The following is a 19,438-nucleotide window of genomic DNA, read 5'->3' on the forward strand; positions in this document are numbered from 1 at the left end:
TTACATCGAGTTTTCGTGGTCCCTGTTGAAGAGGCCGACACTATAATTCCGGATTCTTATTTCTGATGCATTCTCAGTCCTGTCTCTTCACAATGGAGCAACGTTTCACTGCTGTTTAATACACAGCATGTGTAATGGAAAATGCATTACCAAAAGCCTACAATGTCTACCACTGGCTAATGTTGTCCTAAATTACAAGTCTCACAGTCAGACTCAAATTGCTGTAAATGTGCATACAGAATGTACTCAAAGTAATGTAAAAGTGCTCACTCCGCACCAGAATATTAGTTGTATGCTCTTGTAATATTTGATCAGAATACAGATGACCTCCATCTACTGTTTGGAAGTTCAAACTATAACAGGGAAAAACATTTGATCAACTCATAACATGAAATGTATGTTGTCATATCAATCACTATCAATTGGCCTATCAGTTACAGTCAGTCCACACAGTATTTAGCTGTGTAGTGAAGTGTACAGAAGCATAGACGTACTTGAGTAAAAGACAAAGACAATCATAGTAATGTAATCAAAGATATCTGAGCAAATGAACATGGGCACAGTCCGACAAGTTTGTTGTTTGTTTGGATATACGGCTTGACATAACTTAGTTCTGAGAGCACATCATGTTTCTTTATTGTGGAATAAAATCAAGCTAAACAGGGGAAACACATTAGTTTTTCGAAAGGGTAACATAGGTGAATGTGCAGCTTTTGAGTGAAAATCTATTCATTCAATTGGTTGCGTAAGGACTTTAATGTAATAAGTTTCAAACTGTTATTTGTCGAGCAAAGTTTCAAATTGAAACTGTCAATGTGTGTAGACAGAGGGTAAGAGGGAAAACAAATCTTTGTCCATCAAAGCTAAAAAAAACAAAAAAAAAACAACCCACACATTCGGCCTATCCCACAAAAAAAGAAGCAAGATGTTTTACACACAATAAAGACATTCACATGCCAAAAGGCAAATGTTTTCAGCAGTGTCTGCTAATGTAATAATAAAGTAATACAAATAAATGAGCCTATGCATTGTGCCATGTGACATGTTCAGAAGGTTTTATTGTTAACATCACTGTGATGTGCAGAGTGGGACAGAGTCTATGGAGGATGCTAATTACACTCACCACTAATGGCTAGTATGTTCTTTTTTTGTACTTTACTGAAGTACTGCACTGAAATACTTACTTAGTGTTCTATTTCATAACTATACGACCACGAATATACTTATTCATTTAAAATTCATCATTTTAGTTGGCTTCTACCTTATAGTTTTGAGACACACACAGTTTTGTCATACATCTGTAATGTAATAAGTTGGAATGAGCTACTCTCGACTGGCAACCTGTTCAGGATGTACTCTGCCCTCGCCCATAGTCAGCTGGGAGTGAGTCCCGCGACCATGAACAGGATACAGCAGTATTGAAAATGGATGGATGGATGTATTGTGACCCCCGGCTAGCTCAGTTGGTAGAGCGTGAGACTCACACTCTCAAGGTTGTGGGTTTGTGTCCCACGCCGGGCGCCACCTTCCCGTGGGCTCACCACTTGCAAGAAAGGTTCTTAATTGGTGCAATGTGATCTGGGTGACAGTGCTCAGAAGATGAATGGATGGATGGATGGATGTATTGTGCAGACCCCTGTATAAAAAGAGCAGCCACATACACAATTGAATACAATAAATAAACAGTTTCAGTCAAAATCACAAAACTTCAATAATCCCACAGGAAAAAAAATCAAATAAATAAAAATATCGATTGTTTAAAGTCACAAGATCTTCTTTAGTGTTTGAGGCAGTATAAAGTCTTATGGCTGCAGGCATCTCTGGCTGTTGGTGCTCCTGGCCTTCATGAGAACATCGTGGCCTGGGTGTCTGTCTTAATGTGGCTCACAGAAAACACCCCAATCAGTCACCTCAAAGCAACACTGCACAGCAATACATCTGTCGCTACTCGGTCCATGTAATCACTGATGTTATTCATATCACTAGGGGAACGTGCATGAGGCCACAAGCACCAAGTTGTGACCTGACATTAAAGAGGGAGGGATGTTGACCCCTATGCAGATGGACGAATAATACAAAAAGCACATCTTCCTTATCAGAACATCAATGCAAAAGATTGCATAACAAGTTAAGAATTATTATTCTTATAATAATGTAGCTCCCTCACATATGTCACCCTCCAACAACTAAACATGTATTTGTCTTGCAGAGTCTGTTCTTTATTCAAGACAAAATTATTTCCACAAGAGAGGAGTTAATCTTATGAAATTTAATTAAAATCAAAACTACATTTGTAGCAAATAAAGAAAAGAATAACAATTACTCGCTCTTGCACAACAATTTGCTGTACTCTATCATCCTCCATCAAAATTCTGGGTTTTTATTTGAATTCTCAGACTTTCTTTGAGATTTAATACTGAGCAGAGATAAAGTCATTATACTGGGTGACCCTTACATTCATAGATGTTGACAATGACAGTCTCAACAATGCATTTAGTTCATCATTAGAGACAATGGGCTTTTTGCAGGTGAATAAACCCATTCATTATGATAATCACACTCTTTGACAATGCTTTCTCATATTTGGCATAAAGATGGATCAATTAAGAGTTTTTCTCCACAACCTTATTTGGTCAAGCTATTTCCTCGTTGTCATGACTTTCGCTGTGTCTGTCCTGTACTTTTCTCGCCTTCGATCTCCCAAACCCAACTGGAACCGCAGAAAGTCTCCACCTCTGAGCCTGGCTCTGCAAGTTTCTCCATGGTAAAATGGAGTTTTTCCTTCCCACTGTCCACCTACGCTTGCTGATTTGGAATTATTTGGTTTTTCTCTGTAAAAGTGCCTTGAGATGACTGCATTGTTATCGGCTGGTTAGATAGAAATAGAAATTAATAAAGTGGCTTTTGTTTTGAATATTCTCGACCATCAAAGAGAAGTCAGAATGCTTTAATTGACTGCCGAGTGTTGTGTGTGTGTGGGTGTGTGTGTGTGTGTGTTTTCACAGCTCTGGCATTGTTTCCACGCGCTGGTGGATGACATCAGAGTTTCCACGGGGACATTAGGGCCCCAGGGCCTCCAGCTCCACGACTGGAGTGTTGGACAGCAGGGGGCGCTATGGACCACAACAAACAGTCTATGACGAAGTTCAAACAAAGATGTTGAAAACAAGTTTTACTTGTTTATGGTGGGACCTAATCTGTGGAAACGATTAATAAGGCTTTCATTTGATATCTTGTCGATCTTTATTCATTTAGGCGCCTTCCAAGGTACTAAAATGTGTTGTGTAAGGTTGCTCAGGCTGATGATGAAAAAACAGTAAGGTCTGCGCCTGTCAGCCCCGCGCGCTGCGCACCGGACGCGCACGCACACGCGTCCTTTCTCTCCAGCCTCATAGGCCGGTGAGAGGGGGACGATCCCGGCGCAGCAGCCCAGTGGGCAGGGCCTGCCGGTCCGTCGTGTTGGTGAGATCTGGAGAAGGCAACATTTCCCCCGAGCTCTGCTTCTGTGACGGACTGTGTCGGCTGTGGACCGCTCGCCATCTTACCTGCTATTTGGGGGAATAACGCACACATTCATTGGCCATAAGACGTTTTTTTTTAACAAGACAAATCTCCACGATGCTGGAAATGGAGGCGATGCGCTCCAGTCAACAGGTAAATAAAGAGCTTTCCTTATGTGACCGCTTGAAAAGACACATTGGCTGTGAACTTCCCTTTTATACAAGCTGCTGTGGAGAAGCTGTTCAGATAAACTTTTTATTTGTAAATATATCCGATCAAACCGCTGTCACACAATGACAGTCTTATTAAGGCCTAGTGGAGTTTTGCTAATGTTTAATATCAACTTAGGTTGTGCCGATAGCAAAGGAAATCGAGTATTTGGCTGTGTTTATTAACAGATATTAGAGTGACTTTCAGTTCTGCAAGTCATCCACTTGTGACGTTTTTGCCCGACAGGAAATCAAATAAATTCTAAACAAGAAAGGAGTCAAACACCCATGTTTTGTCTTTTCTTATTAATAAAAAGACATCGTCTATTTCGTCCTCTTAAGTTTGGTATTCAAAATACCTGAGGTCTTGTCAGTATTTTCTCGAAGCTGTGTTCCTCCGCCTCCCTCCTCTATCAAGCATGTGATCCCATATCTGATTTAGAGAAGCCTCAAACCACCACAAACACGTTCTATAAGGGATATATTGTTGCCTCTATCCTTGCTGTGTGCTTGTCTATTCCAGTCATGTGAAATGACCACAAAGAGTCAAGTTTAGACATGTTTCCCCCCCCTCGAGTTTCTTATTTGCCCTGGCTGAAATATTGAACTGAGTTGAACTTTTCTAATGCGAGAGTTTACATCTGTGAAGTTGTTTTAAGAGTGTCGTGAGGAGGGGGTAAGTGTGAGTCCAGTGATGACTGATGGAGGGCTGGCTTGCAACTGTGTTTCATCATCCCTGGCCAAGGGTGAATGTCCACTGAAATGTGATGAAAGTAAGTGTAGAAAACCAGCAGAGGCAGGTCCCCTCTGAGGCCTTTGTGTAGAGAAGTAAATGAACAACCCATACGTGAGAGCACAAGCAATTACACAGAGACACACACTGTCAGAATTAGCCATTAAAGTTGACTATCTGTCATCATCTTTGAATTTCTGGTGTTCTGTGTGGGCTTTTTGCTTATAATTCAAACTTCAAGCTTGTTTGACTCCATATTTTCATATTGGCTGCCTCGCTAGATGTGGCTGGGAAATAGTCTGGCTCATTTTTCGAGCTCGTTTCCTCATACTGGTGCCAATCCCAGTCTTGTGACGGCTTTGGAAACGATAGCATACCTGAACATAAACACGTCCGCACTCAACAATCCTGTTTGTGGTCAGTTCTAAATATGCCCTGAATAACAAGCTGCTTGTGTGGGGTTCCATGTGAGTCTGCTTCATGGGTGACAGTGAAAGTGTGAATTGAAGTGGTGTTATGTAGGCAGGTGGCCTTTTTTTAGACATGATTAATTTGTGAAGGGGCTTGTATGACCTGTCTGATGAGCTGACAAGGTGTGACCAACAGACAAAAGGCGTTGTTTTTTTTAGCTTTGAAAACATCAATGACCTCAAGAAATGTGTTCCCACACAGACATTTTAGGTGGCTTCCTCATTCCGACAGAGGCTATAATTTCTTGTTGTGTGCTCACCTCTCTGTTGCTGCTTTATGGTAGGCAGCCTTGGCAATGTGTAATCCGTTAGTGGTCACGCTGCTGATGCAACACTGAGGCAAAGAGGGTTAGTGGGTTTTTATTTTCCAGTGCCACTGTTGTAGTCAGAAGAACACGTCAACAATAGCCTAATATATGTCGAGCTGTACTGGTATAGCAATGATATTAGACTATAAAGAGTCACAAAATGCCACATTTTTATATATTAAAACACATCAACTGAGCCAACATTATCTTTAGGTACTCTCTAAACAGTTTAACATCCTGATGACTGTGCATTGTTCTTCTTTGTGCTTCGTTCTCCCCTCACTTCCCTCTTAGCTTCCTTTAGTCTGCCCATGCCCTTATAACTTAGTATAAAGTTGCTTTGCTCATGAGTTATGTTTATACCCCAGTGTGGGGAACAAACAAGTCACATGGTTTCTCCCTGAACAAGTGTCTTTGGTTTATGCAACACAGCAGGGCCTTGAGAAATGGTTTCCTTCTGTAAATAATTCCGGTAAAAGGGCCCAAAAAGAGAGCAGCACTATTCGTCTTAGTCTTTCTTGTTTATAAAGAGGCGTTTCAATTGGCTCGTGAGGATATAGTGTTATAATCCTGTCATCATTGTGGTTTTGCTGAATCTAATCTTGTTCACAGCACTCAGCCTGTGAACCCTTGAGACAAACATACTTATTTACTCAAAAGTGTAAGTAGGGAATTTAAGAACCATAATTTCTGCAGCAAAGCAAAAATGTAACATCGATTTTATTTGATGAGGCTCATAATATTATAGTGTTATGTCATAGCCCCTAAGGATGTGGCTTAATATCCTTTTTCCTCCCTGATATCCTGATTTCATAATAAGTAGTATAGTCTGAAATGAGCATTTGTGCCATAGAGTATTTTGTAAAATTACCAGGCTGCCAAAGAGGTTGAATATGACACGCAACATCACACCTCAGGATAAATGAATGGGTAAAGATTTCTTTACTGGCAAAGAGTATCAGGTGAGGATACATGTCTTTAGCTGGTGTGTGGTGGCAACAGGGGAATGAGAGAAGCGCATTCATTATTCATGCGGCTTCTCCCCCTTGACATTAGTGCCAGTGATGTTGTCAGTGAGCAGATACTGAGGGACAGGGCAGGGTGTGGCAAGTGCAACAGCCACGCTTCACAGCAGGGAGGCTCTTTTCTTCCTTCAACGCGGGCTGTATTATCGCCACTGGACAGCATGGCTGGCTGCTCACAGCTCCCTGAACCGGTCCGCATTTGTCTTTCCAGGACATGGACTTGATTGACATACTGTGGAAGCAGGACATCGATCTGGGTGCCAGGCGGGAGGTGTTCGACTATAACCACCGTCAGAAAGAGCATGAGCTGCAGAGGCAGCGGAAGCTGGAGGAGGAGAAGAGGCTGCATTTGCTCCGGGAGCAGGAGAAGGCCCTGCTGGCACAGCTGCAGCTAGACGAGGAGACTGGAGAGTACATACCACGCCCGCCACCGAGCGCTCCGCAGCAGACGGCCATCTCACCTCTCGAGGTTACGCAGGTATGTGCACATGCCAACATTGCTCATGTCAGAAGAGAACCACTCCCACCGTGTTTGATAGGCTGTGGCTCTTGTAGCTACGTTACCGCCTCGGTCTGTGTAATTACAGCCAGGCAGGTGAGTCTGTAGTTTTGCATGGGTGTCGTTGTGCCACAGAGTCTTCACCAGAGAGCTAAGGTTAAAAAAAGAGAAGTATTAAACTAATAAGAGTAATTGTTATTACATTTAACAGCAACTCAACGTCTTTTGCAGAATGTGGGCTTCAGAGCGGAAAGTGATGAAGCCATGTCCTTCGATGAATGTTTGCTGCTATTGGCTGAGACGTTTCCTTTAGCAGAAACTGAGGTAAAAATATTGAAATCTTATTAAAATCAAGAAATATATATATATATATATATATATATATATATAAAATGATTTTAAGGCATGTTTAAACTGTGTTACACATGTTGTTGCCTTACAGAATACCCCAGTTTGCCTGGAAACACCTGCTTCATCATCCATCAGCAACAACACGATGATGTCCTCGGAGCAGCCGGCTCTGTCGCCGGCCGCCCTCGCTACAGGTCAGCTGCCTCCAACACAGAGGATGCCTCCAGACGTCGAGGAGGCGTGGATGGAGTTGTGGTCCCTGCCTGAGCTACAGGTATGGTTTCTGCACCTGATGGCTTGGTGGTCTGCATGAAACAGACACCCAAAGAATGCATGAGTGGCCTGGCATTGGAGGACAGATGCTTTATTGTTTGGCCTGTAAGAGAGGGGTCTCATTCAAACAAGGCAAGTGCATGCAGTTCATTCCTCTGTGACTAGGTTTCCTTATTAAGACCTTTAAAACCTCTAAAAGAGCAAGTACCTAAGATGTGGTGGAGGCTTTATCATTAATATCCACTATTGTGACACGAATATCTCAGATATGAGGTGTGGCAATCATCGAATTATCCCTTAGTGGCTGAAAGGTGAAGATTTGTGCAGAGTAGCTTTCAGCTGCAGCTTATCAGTGTAGTTTCAAGTCACCTCATATTTGCATTGGCTGGTGGGTGGAAACAGTGTGCCCTTATTTGCCTCGACCTCTCGCCAGCTTACAAGAGTGGACTGAACTCCAATCTGAACCATAAAAAAGCAATGCATCACTTTTATGGCAAGCGAGCTCAGCCACATTAAGGGGGAAGGCAGTTTTCTGTCCAATATGTCTCAGCACTGCATAATAGAGACAGACTTGTCCGTCACCAGGATGCTGAAAGGTTTCAACAACTGCATATCTAGTTATCAACAATAACCAGCTCCACCAGCACTCATCTGTGAAATGTCAGTCAATTGGGACAACTGCATGGCTCGATGGACAAAAGCCATGGCACCTACCACCTTTCTGATACAAGAGATTAGGATCAATTATTTTCATGTTTGTGTCATCTTAAGATGACAAACCTTTTGTGGAAGCCACTTTAGGTGCAATTCCAAGCCCGTATTGTGTGCTTTCTCTAATGTATTGTAAACAAAACAAAGTTGATGACTACTATGATTTATGTTGTTTATTTTAATGACCCTGTACCCATCTGGTTTCTTTTACAGCAATGCCTGAACATGCCAATGGAGGACACTTCAGAAACCACAACCTATCCTCTTCTAAACAGACCTGAAGTGCAGAATCCAAACTTCCCCTTTTACCCCATGACCAATATCACAGATGAGAAAACAAACTGTTTAAATGTCGGTCCTGCAGAGTTTATAAATGCATTTGAAGGCTCCGTTCCCTCGATGGCTCAATCTGAGGATATCAGCCAGATGAAGGTGGAGGCTCCTCAGTTAAACTCCAACTTCAGCGCAGACAGCTTCTCTGATGTATTTTATTCTAACACTATGGTGGAAGAGAGCGGTTCCCAACACAGACTTGAAGGAAATGAAAGCGCCAACTTGTCTGATGTCCCCAACAAGGCCCCTTTCACACCCATGGATGTATACAACCTCTCACCTGGAGACGGATTTGACCGAGGCAAACAAGGTTTGTCAGAAGTGCCAGACTCTGACTCAGGAATATCATCAAATGCAAGTCCAAATGCAAGTTCACCGCAGAAATCCATGTATGGGAGCGGGTCCTTTGGCTACAGCGATTCAGAGATGGATGAGTTCGACCAAAACCCCGGGAGTGCAGAGTCCGACTACTCTGAGATGTTTTCCATTAATTTCCAACCTGATGATCTAGATCCGGTGCTTTGTTTATCTGCACCAACTGGTCAGCCACAACAGCAGGGGAAGAAACTCAAACAACACATGGCGGAGCTGGCAGAGGAGAGCGGTTATAACGGCGCTCCCTTCACCAAAGACAAGCAGAAGAGACGCTCTGATGTCCGTCTCTCTCGAGACGAGCAGAGGGCCAAGGCCCTTAAAATCCCTTTCACCGTCGACATGATTATCAATCTGCCTGTTGATGACTTTAATGAGATGATGTCAAAGCAGCAGCTGAACGAGGCCCAGCTGGCCCTGGTCCGCGACATCCGCCGGCGTGGCAAGAATAAGGTGGCCGCCCAGAACTGTCGCAAACGCAAGATGGAGAACATTGTGGGTCTGGAGAGCGACTTGGATTCACTGAAGGACGAGAAGGACCGTCTGCTGAGCGAGAAGAGAGAGTACATGACTAATCTGAAGGATATGAAGCGGCAGCTGAACAGCTTGTACCTGGAGGTCTTTGGCTTGCTGAGAGACGAGAAGGGGAACTCTTACTCCCCCTCAGACTACTCCCTCCAGCAGTCAACCGACGGCAGCATCTTTCTTGTTCCGCGCATTAAAAAGACATACAAGAGTGAAAACAACCACTAATCCTTGCAATATGGTACTGCACTATCATAGTATACTATGCAATAACTTTGTAGTCCCTCAGCTTTAAGCAGTCGTAGCTTGGCAGAACTATTGTATAGTTTTTGCTCACTTCTCTTGAATGTTGTAATATTTTTGATATTTTACTTTTGTACTGAGATTCTTTAACCAATAGCTTGTAAATACATTACTTGCCTTGATTGATAATGTTACTGTACGTGTATATACATTGTAAATATATTTCTGTATGCTAATGATTTGTTTCAATCACTGTTACTTGTTTTATATCTTTCTCTTTATGATTTGCTGCATTTTTTTTTTTTTAAATCATGATTTCTGTGCCTTCAAATAAACTGTTCATATAGCTATACGTCTTATTTTTCTGAGAACAGAACATTGTGTGGTTTTCTGCAGCCACATCCTGCAGGAGATTGATGCCAGATGGATTTATAGTCCGAGGGTCGGTTACATAACTTACCACATGTTCAAGGCAGTTCTTGACTTGGAGCCTTTTATCAAGGGGCTTGCAAAAAAATAAAAAAAAGGGGGGGGGGGGGGGGGGGGGCAGGCAATAAATGCAATTTTGTATTGAAACAAAAGCGTCATTGGTTTTAACTGCTTGCACAATCTGCTGGCCCCTTTTATTAGAGCTGGCGTGTTTGTACAGTAACCTAAATCTTTTAATTCGGTGGAAATCCAGCCCAATGGAATCACGCCCACTGCATTCATTTTGATGCACAACAAAGACTACAATTGTTGGGTTACAGTAGAGTATGCTTAGTGCAAAGAATGCATGCCAACTTCACAATGGGCCGACGGGGAGGCATATTCAAAAGGCAAAGCCCGGCGCAATCGGTATGTCTCTTGCCTGCACTTTCACACAGATACTACCCTTTGCCTGCCAAGCCCACCTTCTACGGGGAACCAAACCGGCGAGCAGGTTGGCCAACTCAAGGACTGTTGTGAACCAGTGAAATCAAACAATAAAACTCTTTTGACAACGGTTTTACTACACAATAAATTCAAACATGTACAGCTCAGCAAAACACTCAATTCTTTTTTCTTTTTTTTTCCAGAAACAAAGTCACTCGTTGCATTGAAAATTTTTTTTTTATTATAAAACAAGTTACATTTACATAATCTGCTTTAAACCCACAACAGTTCATCGACCCCTGTGTGCTTTCACCAGTTTCACCTTGTGGCTGAATATACTATCAAAATACTTGCCTCCAAGCTGACTTGCTTCAATCTGAACATGTGAACCTATTTCTTTAGAAATTTGAGAAAAGTTTTAAAATACTTTGCCATTTTAAAAAAAGGAACAAAGCAAAATATGGGTGGATCCTCATTTTTAGGGGAATCCTGTAAGACATGTCTACTCCCTAAATGATATCAAATGTCAATGCTGTTCTTTGTTTGGGACGTTAAAGTGAAAATCACTGATCCTTGAACTTCTCAGAGCAGATTAATTAACCTTTAATACTTTGATATGGTATTACGAAACATTCACATTTATTACCAGCAGTTTAAAATGTTATCACCGTTGCAGTTCGTGTTTATCTTCAGTGTTTTCCTGCCTGATAAGTTGAGCAGTTCCTTTATTTTAAAGGCGCCTCTGACAAGTGCAAGAAATTTAACCGAATAACTCGACCCGTACTCTTTACCTGGAAAGACCGATGAGCCTCACTAAAGGGTCGACCATAAAGTGAAACGTGTAAACTCATTTTCCTGAGAATGTATAAAAGTACGTGTGAAGGACTCGAGCGGTTTGTGGCTCGGCGATGAATGTCATCCTCGCTTGGTTCACCTTCAGACCCCATGGCTTGCACCTTGTAAAATCACAGTATGAGCAGCCTTGGATAATATTTCAAAAGATTCTTACCCATCCAGAACCTTCCATGTTATCAGGTCTTTACAGATTTTCAGCAAGAAGAGAATGCCTCTTTCCACATCTGTAAATCAAGAAAAGTGGTTACTCTTACCTGCTCCATCTTCTTTAAGTCAGCTTTTGTGATATACTCACTCCCTTTTCTCGTTTATGTCTGAAATCTAGTGTTTGCGGGTTAATCTGCAGTATCTCTGCCTCAACGGGATCTCCGGTGTGTCCAGGACCTAGTCTTTCTTCGCTAGCACCAGCTGCCGGAGAGTTTAGCTAGCCTTGAAAGAGGGATAGATGCTCACTACCAGGAACGACACTGCAAGCTTCCTCCGTGGCCGGTGTGCTCCATGCTGCCTTCTCCCTTCTCTGTCAAACTGCTGCCTGGTCCACTGTGCTGGGGCTGAAGACGTCCTGTCTGACAGTCATCTGCAATCTTCCACACTAGCGCCGAGGGGGCCCAACTGCAGGTGCTTGAGGCTCTTCTAATCCTAATGCTGAACGCTGGCATAAAGGTGTGCATGGGCCCTTCTCTAGGACTACCCAGTACTCCCTTTTTTATTGACTCTGGCACATGTCGATGCATACATCATGAACATTTTCAGCAAACAAATTCAAAACATCAGTCCATGGTGGCACAGTTCTGGACAGGCTGTGTTTGCTACACTTCATTCACAATCAGTAGAAACAGATTATTAACAATTCATTCAGCTTTTCTTTTCTTTTTTTTTTTTTGGAACCAATGACGCACTGAACTTCATGTTACTTTACTACACAATTTTATTCGGTCTTTGACTGCTGAGGAAACTTCGAACAATCTAATTTGTCAGGAACAAAAAAGAAAAAGTGGGAATTTTCCCTGATTTCTAATCCAAACTGTACTTGTTTGACACTGTTACTATGAGGAAATTACACACTGTGCTTCACATACAAATTCAAAGTACACTTGACATTTTTAAATTGAGCAATAATAACGAGGGGGAGAAAAAAAAAAAAAAAAAAAAAAAAAAAAAGGAATTCTATCTCTTCTAGAGGGCCTGGTATTTTCATACTATTGAACAAAGAACAGGTTAAAAGACAAAATGAGTGACTGGCAAGCAGAAATCTAACCCATATATAAAAAAATTTATTGATTTATAGACTTGACTTCAGATAGAAATTAAAAAAAAAAAAAAAAGAACAATTTACTGTTACCCCTGATACCATAGGCACAATACACACACTTCGGACGCACACAAAGTAAAATTGCTCAGTAGAGAAAACATCTATCACAATTAGGGAGGGGTATCATCTGCACTCATGTCTTGTGTGCACAGTCCTTCTTCCATAAACTTCTCCGATTTAGCTGCAGTAATGTCTGACTTGTGTGTTCCTCCTAACGCTCTCAGATGACTGCCTCAAAGTAACCTGCAGCTTTCCTGACAACTCCTTTGCTCACCTCCTCGCCTCTCCTGCTAAGAACTGAAGCCTGTTGAATGGATACAGGATAGAACACAGTTATTCTGCACTTTCATGGGCTCACTCTGTACTGTGCTACGAAGGTGGTGCGAAAATGCTTGAAACTTACCAAAAACATGAATTTACTAATATCGCCGGGAGCCGTAGCCACCGCCGCCTCCGCCGCTACCACCACCACCACCACCACCACCACCTCCAGAGCTGTAGCCACCTGTTACGGTGCGACCGCCATGAAATATTGTTGTTACTCCAGAGAAGAAATCTGATTGTAACACAGAGGGATGCAAGAGGAAAACTCACCACCGTAGGGTCCACTCGAGTTCCTGCCTCCAAAATTGTTTCCCTTCATGGGACCATAGTTTGACTGCTGGCCACCATAATTTCCAAAGTCATTGTAATTTCCACCACCTCCATATCCTGAGGATATTTAAAGTTTATATTTACTGACCCTGGAGTATCACACTGCATGTTTCCGCCACGGGCAAAATTTGGGGAGTGAAAACACTCACCTCCATCATTGCCTCCGTAACCTCCATCGCAGCCGCCACCAAACCCTCCACCCTGGTTGCCATATCCAGGACCTCCACCTCCATAGCCCCCTCCTCGGCCGCCTCCATAACCTGGCCCACCGCCGTAATTTCCCCCCGGACCTTTGAGAAACAACACAAAGATGCATATTTACAACAAAAACAATTCGCGGAGGACAAAACGGCTCCTGTGTAATGGAGCATGTGTTATGAAAGTGGCACCACCACAGAAGTAGGCCATCAGATTGCAGGAAGAAACAAGTCACCAGCACACCATTATCAAAATCATCCGCATAGCCGCCACGCCCTCCTCCACCACCATAGCCACCTGAAACACAAAAGGTGAAATGTGGATTTATGAAAACAGACCCGAAATTCAAGGTACGACTTGAAGAGATAAAACTGGTCTTGTGTTTAGTTTGTATGAAACATAAGTAATTCCAAAAGGCTAACATATGACAGCCAACAGTTCACAAATATGATTAATACATTTCTGAAGTCTCAGACTTTAAATGTGACTGTTCGCCGTACATGCACATCAATGAAAAGCATTTCAATGAACATTGCTGATTGCTATTACCATTCAAAGGCGAGGTGCAGCTCAATCAAGTACCACAACAATACAAGTCTCATGTAATGACAAGCCCAACGTTATTATTATCTTCACAGAGGGCAGGAGAGCAGAGAGAACAACCTCCCTAGCCAAAGCAGAGCAGGTTGACCAACTGGTTCTACCAGACAGTTTTGGTACACGGAACTGGTCCAACACCAAAAATGGAGTTAAGGAGGAGGAAGTGCTTTTACTTTGTTCAGTTGATGTGAAATCCCCTTCTGGCACAGAGTCGCTCAAAAGTAAACAGTGGCAGGGTTAAACTGATACCTTACACTTTGGACTTTTACATCAAATTAACGCTCGTTTGATCTCATCTTCGGTGTTTGATCTGAAATTAAAATGCTGAAAGCAACACTACCACCGTTTACACAGTGAAACATGTTTGCGCTACTGTGGTTAAAAATCTCTGACAACTTTCATTCGATATGCAAATACCACTCACCTCGGCCAAAGTTGCCGCCGCCGCCGCCTCCTCCAAAGTTGCTGCCCCTGCCCATGAAGTTCCCTGACCCTCCACTCCTGCCTGATATAAGAAGTGTCAGGTTGGAGACATTTATCATACGAGTGAAGTGCCATCAGCTTAAGAGTCCGCACAATAACATTATATTACTCATTTATTGGTTTGCTTACCCCGGTTAGTCGACATGGCACTCATTTCCTGTTTGGACAGCGCTTTCCTGACCTCACAGTTGTGGAAGTTGATTGTGTGGAATTTCTGGGCTTCAAGAAAAATAAACAAACTTAAAGGTGCAATGTTGAGGTTTTATGCATGTCACAGTGTGATGCAAGTGTGGGCTAACAATAGTACAGAGTGTCAAAAATGTCAAATTCCTGATGCCACAAGGTGGCGCTGTGACTGTGAATGGACATTAGCATTTGGAAGTGTTCAGGGCAGCAAACGTGTACATTTCTAGGCAGATTACAACATGCAGAGCAGAGTTACAGGTCACTTCCTGTTTCATGGCGACGCCTCGATTTTCAGCGGGCCACCATGGTCACGCCCTTTGACTATTCCAGAAGATTTTGATAACTTTTCATCAGGAAGGCCTGTTGTATATACCGGCCAAATTTCTGGATTCTTGGACTTACCCCCTAGGAGGAAATCATCACAAAAATGTCAGTTAACACAAAATGGTGGACTTCCTGTTAGGTTTGCAGTATGAGTGTTAGTAACATTTTTGTGTGCCCCAATGTGTTTCATATCCCTACCAAATTTTAAGATTATCACAAAGTGTGGGGCCATGGTACATGAAAATAAAACGCCGTAAACTTTATTACCAATTGGTGACGCTATTACTATTTCTTCAGACTGGGCTGAGATACAAACACTTTCATTTTCATGGCGGAATATTGAAATTCGCCGCACCGCTACAGACACGCCCTCCGATGACAAGTCACCATTTTCTTCAGGTATCATCGTAAACTTCTCTAAGTCTATGTCGCTGTATTTGAGCCTAGCATCGGCAACAGATAACAATAATGCATTAAAATTCGAAATAGGTTGAATTCCCTGCTACCACAAGGTGGAGCTATGACTGTAAATGGACATTAGCACATGGATATATCAGGAAAGGACTGTGGTGACACATTTAAGTTTTAGGCCGATTGCAGCATGTAGAGCAGAATTACACATCACTTCATGGCGAACCATCAGATTTTAATGGGGCCACAATGGCCATGACCTTTGACTTATCCATTTTGATCAGCAAGGCCCGTTGTATTAACTGGCCAAATTGCAGGTCTCTTGGACTTACCCTCTGAGAGGAGTTTGTTACCACAATTTTACTGCTGATACCAAATAGCGTTTAGAGTTTGGGTGTCAGTGGCATTTTTGTGTGTGCTGACGTGCTTCACATCCTTACCAAATTTAGCAGTTATAGCTAAAATGTCCTGGCTGTTGCAGACGTTACAAATATGTAAAAATTGTAGGGGACACTACGGAGACATTTTGCCACACACATGAAGTTTAAGCACATTTAGGCACTATAAATCTAATAATTCCTTGCATTCCTAAATATTCAGTCACAGACAAATATACATTCAATTAAAACCTACATCACTAAGACACATGGATCAAGTGAACTCTGAGATGTTGAACCACTTACCAACTATTTTGTCGACGGTGTCATGATCATCAAAAGAGACAAAGCAGAATCCTCGCTTTTTCCCCGTGGAGCGTTCTTCCATGATGTCGATGCACTCGATCTTTCCATACTTCTCAAAGTACTCTCGAATGTGGTACTCTTCAGTGTCCTCCTTGATTCCACCGACGAAGATCTTCTTCACTGTGAGATGGGCGCCTGGTTTATTAGAGTCCTGAAACACAGAGCAGACAGTGAGCACAGAAAACGTGGGACTGCAATCGTAATCACCTTCAGGCCGAGACCTTTATATTTTCTCACCTCTCTGGACACGGCTCTCTTTGGCTCAACAACCCGGCCATCTACTTTATGAGGCCTCGCCTTCATGGCGTCGTCCACTTCCAATACAGAGGAATAGGTCACAAAGCCGAACCCTCTTGATCTTTTGCTGTTGGGATCTCTCATGACCTAAAACCAACACAATGGCAGCAGGAGGTTTTAAGAAGTTGAATGGCAATTGAGAGCATCTTTTTAATATTTATAAGGAAATTACAAACCACACAATCTGTGAGTGTTCCCCATTGTTCAAAATGGGCCCGCAAACTCTCCTCAGTGGTTTCGAAACTCAGACCCCCGATAAACAGCTTTCTGAGCTGCTCAGGTTCCTTAGAGTCACGATCCTTTAAAAAAAAAAAATTATTAATTAAGTGAGGGAAGCTGATTGTCCACGGCTGAGTCATGCTTAAGAACATTGATCGTCCTCTGAAACAAACATTACACAAACATATGTGACCTCAGCCTACTGATGGCACTGACAGCCCTTAATTAGAAAATGTACATCTGGGATGCACCTTTGATTGTAAAGACCATAGAAATTTCATTCACACTACTGCACTACATTTATCGTCTCTTTATCGTCTAATTCTGTCCATCCTAGTCACTCAAAATGAAAAGCATCTTCATCTCTGCCACCACCAGCTCAGCCTCTTCTTTTCGACACTGCCACCGTCTCTCGACCATACATCATAGTAGGGCTGTGCACCTTCACTGGTCCCACGATTCGATTACGATTATTTTGTCAACGATTCGATTCCACGACAATTTTGTGTTACATCCTCAATTTTCTTTAGAACTGCCCATGGCTAACTTTTCCCTAAATATGAACTCGATTTTTGTTATAAAAAATGACAAACCTCATAAACGCAGCAACAATCACAACAGTAAATACGAAAACGACATCAATACAGTGCATTCACAAGAGAAAATATCTTACAGAGCACATCCAATGCTGTCTTTCTACTCTCTCTTACAGCACCACTTTGCAATCTCCAATCTCTTTCAGATGGCGTTTCCTGCTAAGGATACAATCAACCCGTGTGTATCTTCCTGTATTCTTGTATGTCACACTATGTTCCCCACTCTTCTGAAAATATGTGTTCACCACAGCCATTTCCATTCCCGTTGCAAAGTCTACAACCATCTCTCATTCTGCATTCCTATCTTCCACAACACGTCTACCCAGCTTCTCTCCATCTCCCGTTTCCTTCACCAACATGACCACCGAAGTCTGCTCCAATCACCACTCTCTCCTCCTTGGTGACACCTTCCACCACTCCATCCATCTTACTCCAGAATTATTTTCTCAAACTGCCGACCAACGCATGGTGCATACACATTGACAATGTTCAGGATGGTACCTTCAACTTCCACCTTCAAGTTCATGATCCTGGCTGACCCCCTCTTCAGGTCCAAAATACTCTTCACAAACTGTTTTTTTTTTTTTTTTTAGGAGTACACCTACTCTTCACCTTCTCTTGAGAACAGTGTGAATCCATCTCTGATGCTCTCGGCCTCGTCTACCTTCCATCTCTTCTCATGAACACACAAAACAGCTACCATCCATCTCTCTGCCTTTACAAGTCATTGTCCCTACATTCAGAGTCCCTACTGTGACCTCCACACTCCTGCCTTTCATATTCTCTTGCTGTCCCTTAACACGACTTCCTCCTCGATTCCATTACAAACAGAAACATGAAGACATTTTGATGAATGCATCTTTTTATCAAATGGGAACCAAATCAGATGCGAATGAATTCAGAATATATCAGGCATTCCATATATCTGAAGGTTGAATCTCCTCAAGATAATCCAGTCCAGACCAGATTGATCAGTGTATGATTTTTAATCTGAACCAGGTTTAATGTGGTCTACATTTAGGGAAGATGGCTAAATGTATTGTAGTCATTCTTTTGGAATCAGTGTTTGTACATTGAGAACTGAGGTTGCAAAGCCCTGGATTGTGTGTAGGATGGCATTGTGGTTTTATCTACAGTGTGTGTCACTGGCACCATTCTGCAGCACGAAGAATCGCTAACATGGACAATGTGTCTCTGGGCGCTGCAAATACAAACTAATTCAAACAGGCTCCATTAACAATAAACACCCATATCCAGACTGAATGTGTAGATAAACGTAATGGTCAAGTAGTTAAGTCGTTTATGAATGAATTCACGTTTTTTATGATATGAAGTCGTCAGGCTGAGGCCTTCAGTCACACCGCGTCAACCCGAGGCTAGCATTTAGCTTTAACAGCTGAGGTGATTTTCAACAAAACGTCAGCTTTTCCACTGTTATTACATGGGCAACCTTAACGCATTCGTGTTGTGTAGTAAGGGTTATGCAAAATCAAGTCCAGAGACGCTTACAGGCGATAAACGGGAGTACAGTGCTACACCCTGCTATCCAATGCTAACAGCAGCGAGCGAGTTAGCTTCCAGTCATTGAACTGCGGCGCCCCATTAAAGCTGCACACACGGCGCAAATCACAATGCAACACGATGCGAACACTCAACACTGGTAGATAGAAGGGACAAAGTAACGTTGGCTTTACTGCATTTTGGACACAACCATGTTTTATTGTCCGTCCACCTCACCTCCATTTTGCAGATGTTCACGGACGCAGATCTTCTTCTGCAGCTGAGCGATATTTTTATACACGCCGATCTGATAGAGGTCACGTGACTGAACAAATCCTTCCCCCGAAATAATTGACTTCAAGCCCAAAAACAACCGTTATGCTTTTCTATGGGCAGGCGTTAAAAACGTTAGGAATGGTATCGGATCGAAATATAAGGTTATGTTTGTACAATTTGTCCTTATTTTCTGACTCCTCCTTCGAGCAAATGAAAAGATGACAATGCGCGCCACCTACTGGTCAAACAAGAAAACACCATGAGCAACCGTTCAAACGTTACACGAATTATCTAAATTTAAATGATATATATTTAGGATTGATTAGAAAAAATTACTTCTTTTTTTTTTTTTTTTACCTTAATCTAAGGCATAAAA

The 19,438-nt window shown here is 42.5% G+C and overlaps 2 protein-coding genes across 3 annotated transcripts; one reads left to right on the forward strand and one right to left on the reverse strand.

The window, feature by feature from the left end:
• The first annotated feature begins 3,180 nt into the window (after positions 1 to 3,180).
• On the forward strand, positions 3,181 to 10,568 carry nfe2l2a (nfe2 like bZIP transcription factor 2a). Its single transcript, XM_080478331.1, has 5 exons — positions 3,181 to 3,654; positions 6,458 to 6,724; positions 6,977 to 7,069; positions 7,188 to 7,370; positions 8,294 to 10,568. The coding sequence occupies exons 1-5, from the start codon at positions 3,619 to 3,621 to the stop codon at positions 9,536 to 9,538; spliced, it is 1,824 nt and encodes a 607-aa protein (XP_080334457.1). The 5' UTR covers positions 3,181 to 3,618; the 3' UTR covers positions 9,539 to 10,568.
• On the reverse strand, positions 10,532 to 19,158 carry hnrnpa3 (heterogeneous nuclear ribonucleoprotein A3). Of its 2 annotated transcripts, none has more exons than XM_080478333.1 (11): positions 19,024 to 19,158; positions 16,648 to 16,770; positions 16,412 to 16,558; positions 16,115 to 16,325; positions 14,640 to 14,729; positions 14,452 to 14,532; positions 13,671 to 13,724; positions 13,379 to 13,519; positions 13,170 to 13,286; positions 12,979 to 13,080; positions 10,532 to 11,487 (listed from the first exon to the last, which is right to left on the reverse strand). In XM_080478333.1, the coding sequence occupies exons 1-10, from the start codon at positions 19,027 to 19,029 to the stop codon at positions 12,995 to 12,997; spliced, it is 1,056 nt and encodes a 351-aa protein (XP_080334459.1). In that variant the 5' UTR covers positions 19,030 to 19,158; the 3' UTR covers positions 10,532 to 11,487; positions 12,979 to 12,994. The 2 variants fall into 2 exon arrangements, with proteins under 2 accessions (XP_080334459.1, XP_080334458.1); XM_080478332.1 differs by lacking the exon at positions 10,532 to 11,487 and adding an exon at positions 12,176 to 12,879.
• Positions 19,159 to 19,438: the final 280 nt, after the last annotated feature.

The sequence above is a fragment of the Lipophrys pholis genome, assembly GCF_963383615.2.
Source record: "Lipophrys pholis genome assembly, chromosome: 13".
Classification (NCBI taxonomy): domain Eukaryota; kingdom Metazoa; phylum Chordata; class Actinopteri; order Blenniiformes; family Blenniidae; genus Lipophrys; species Lipophrys pholis.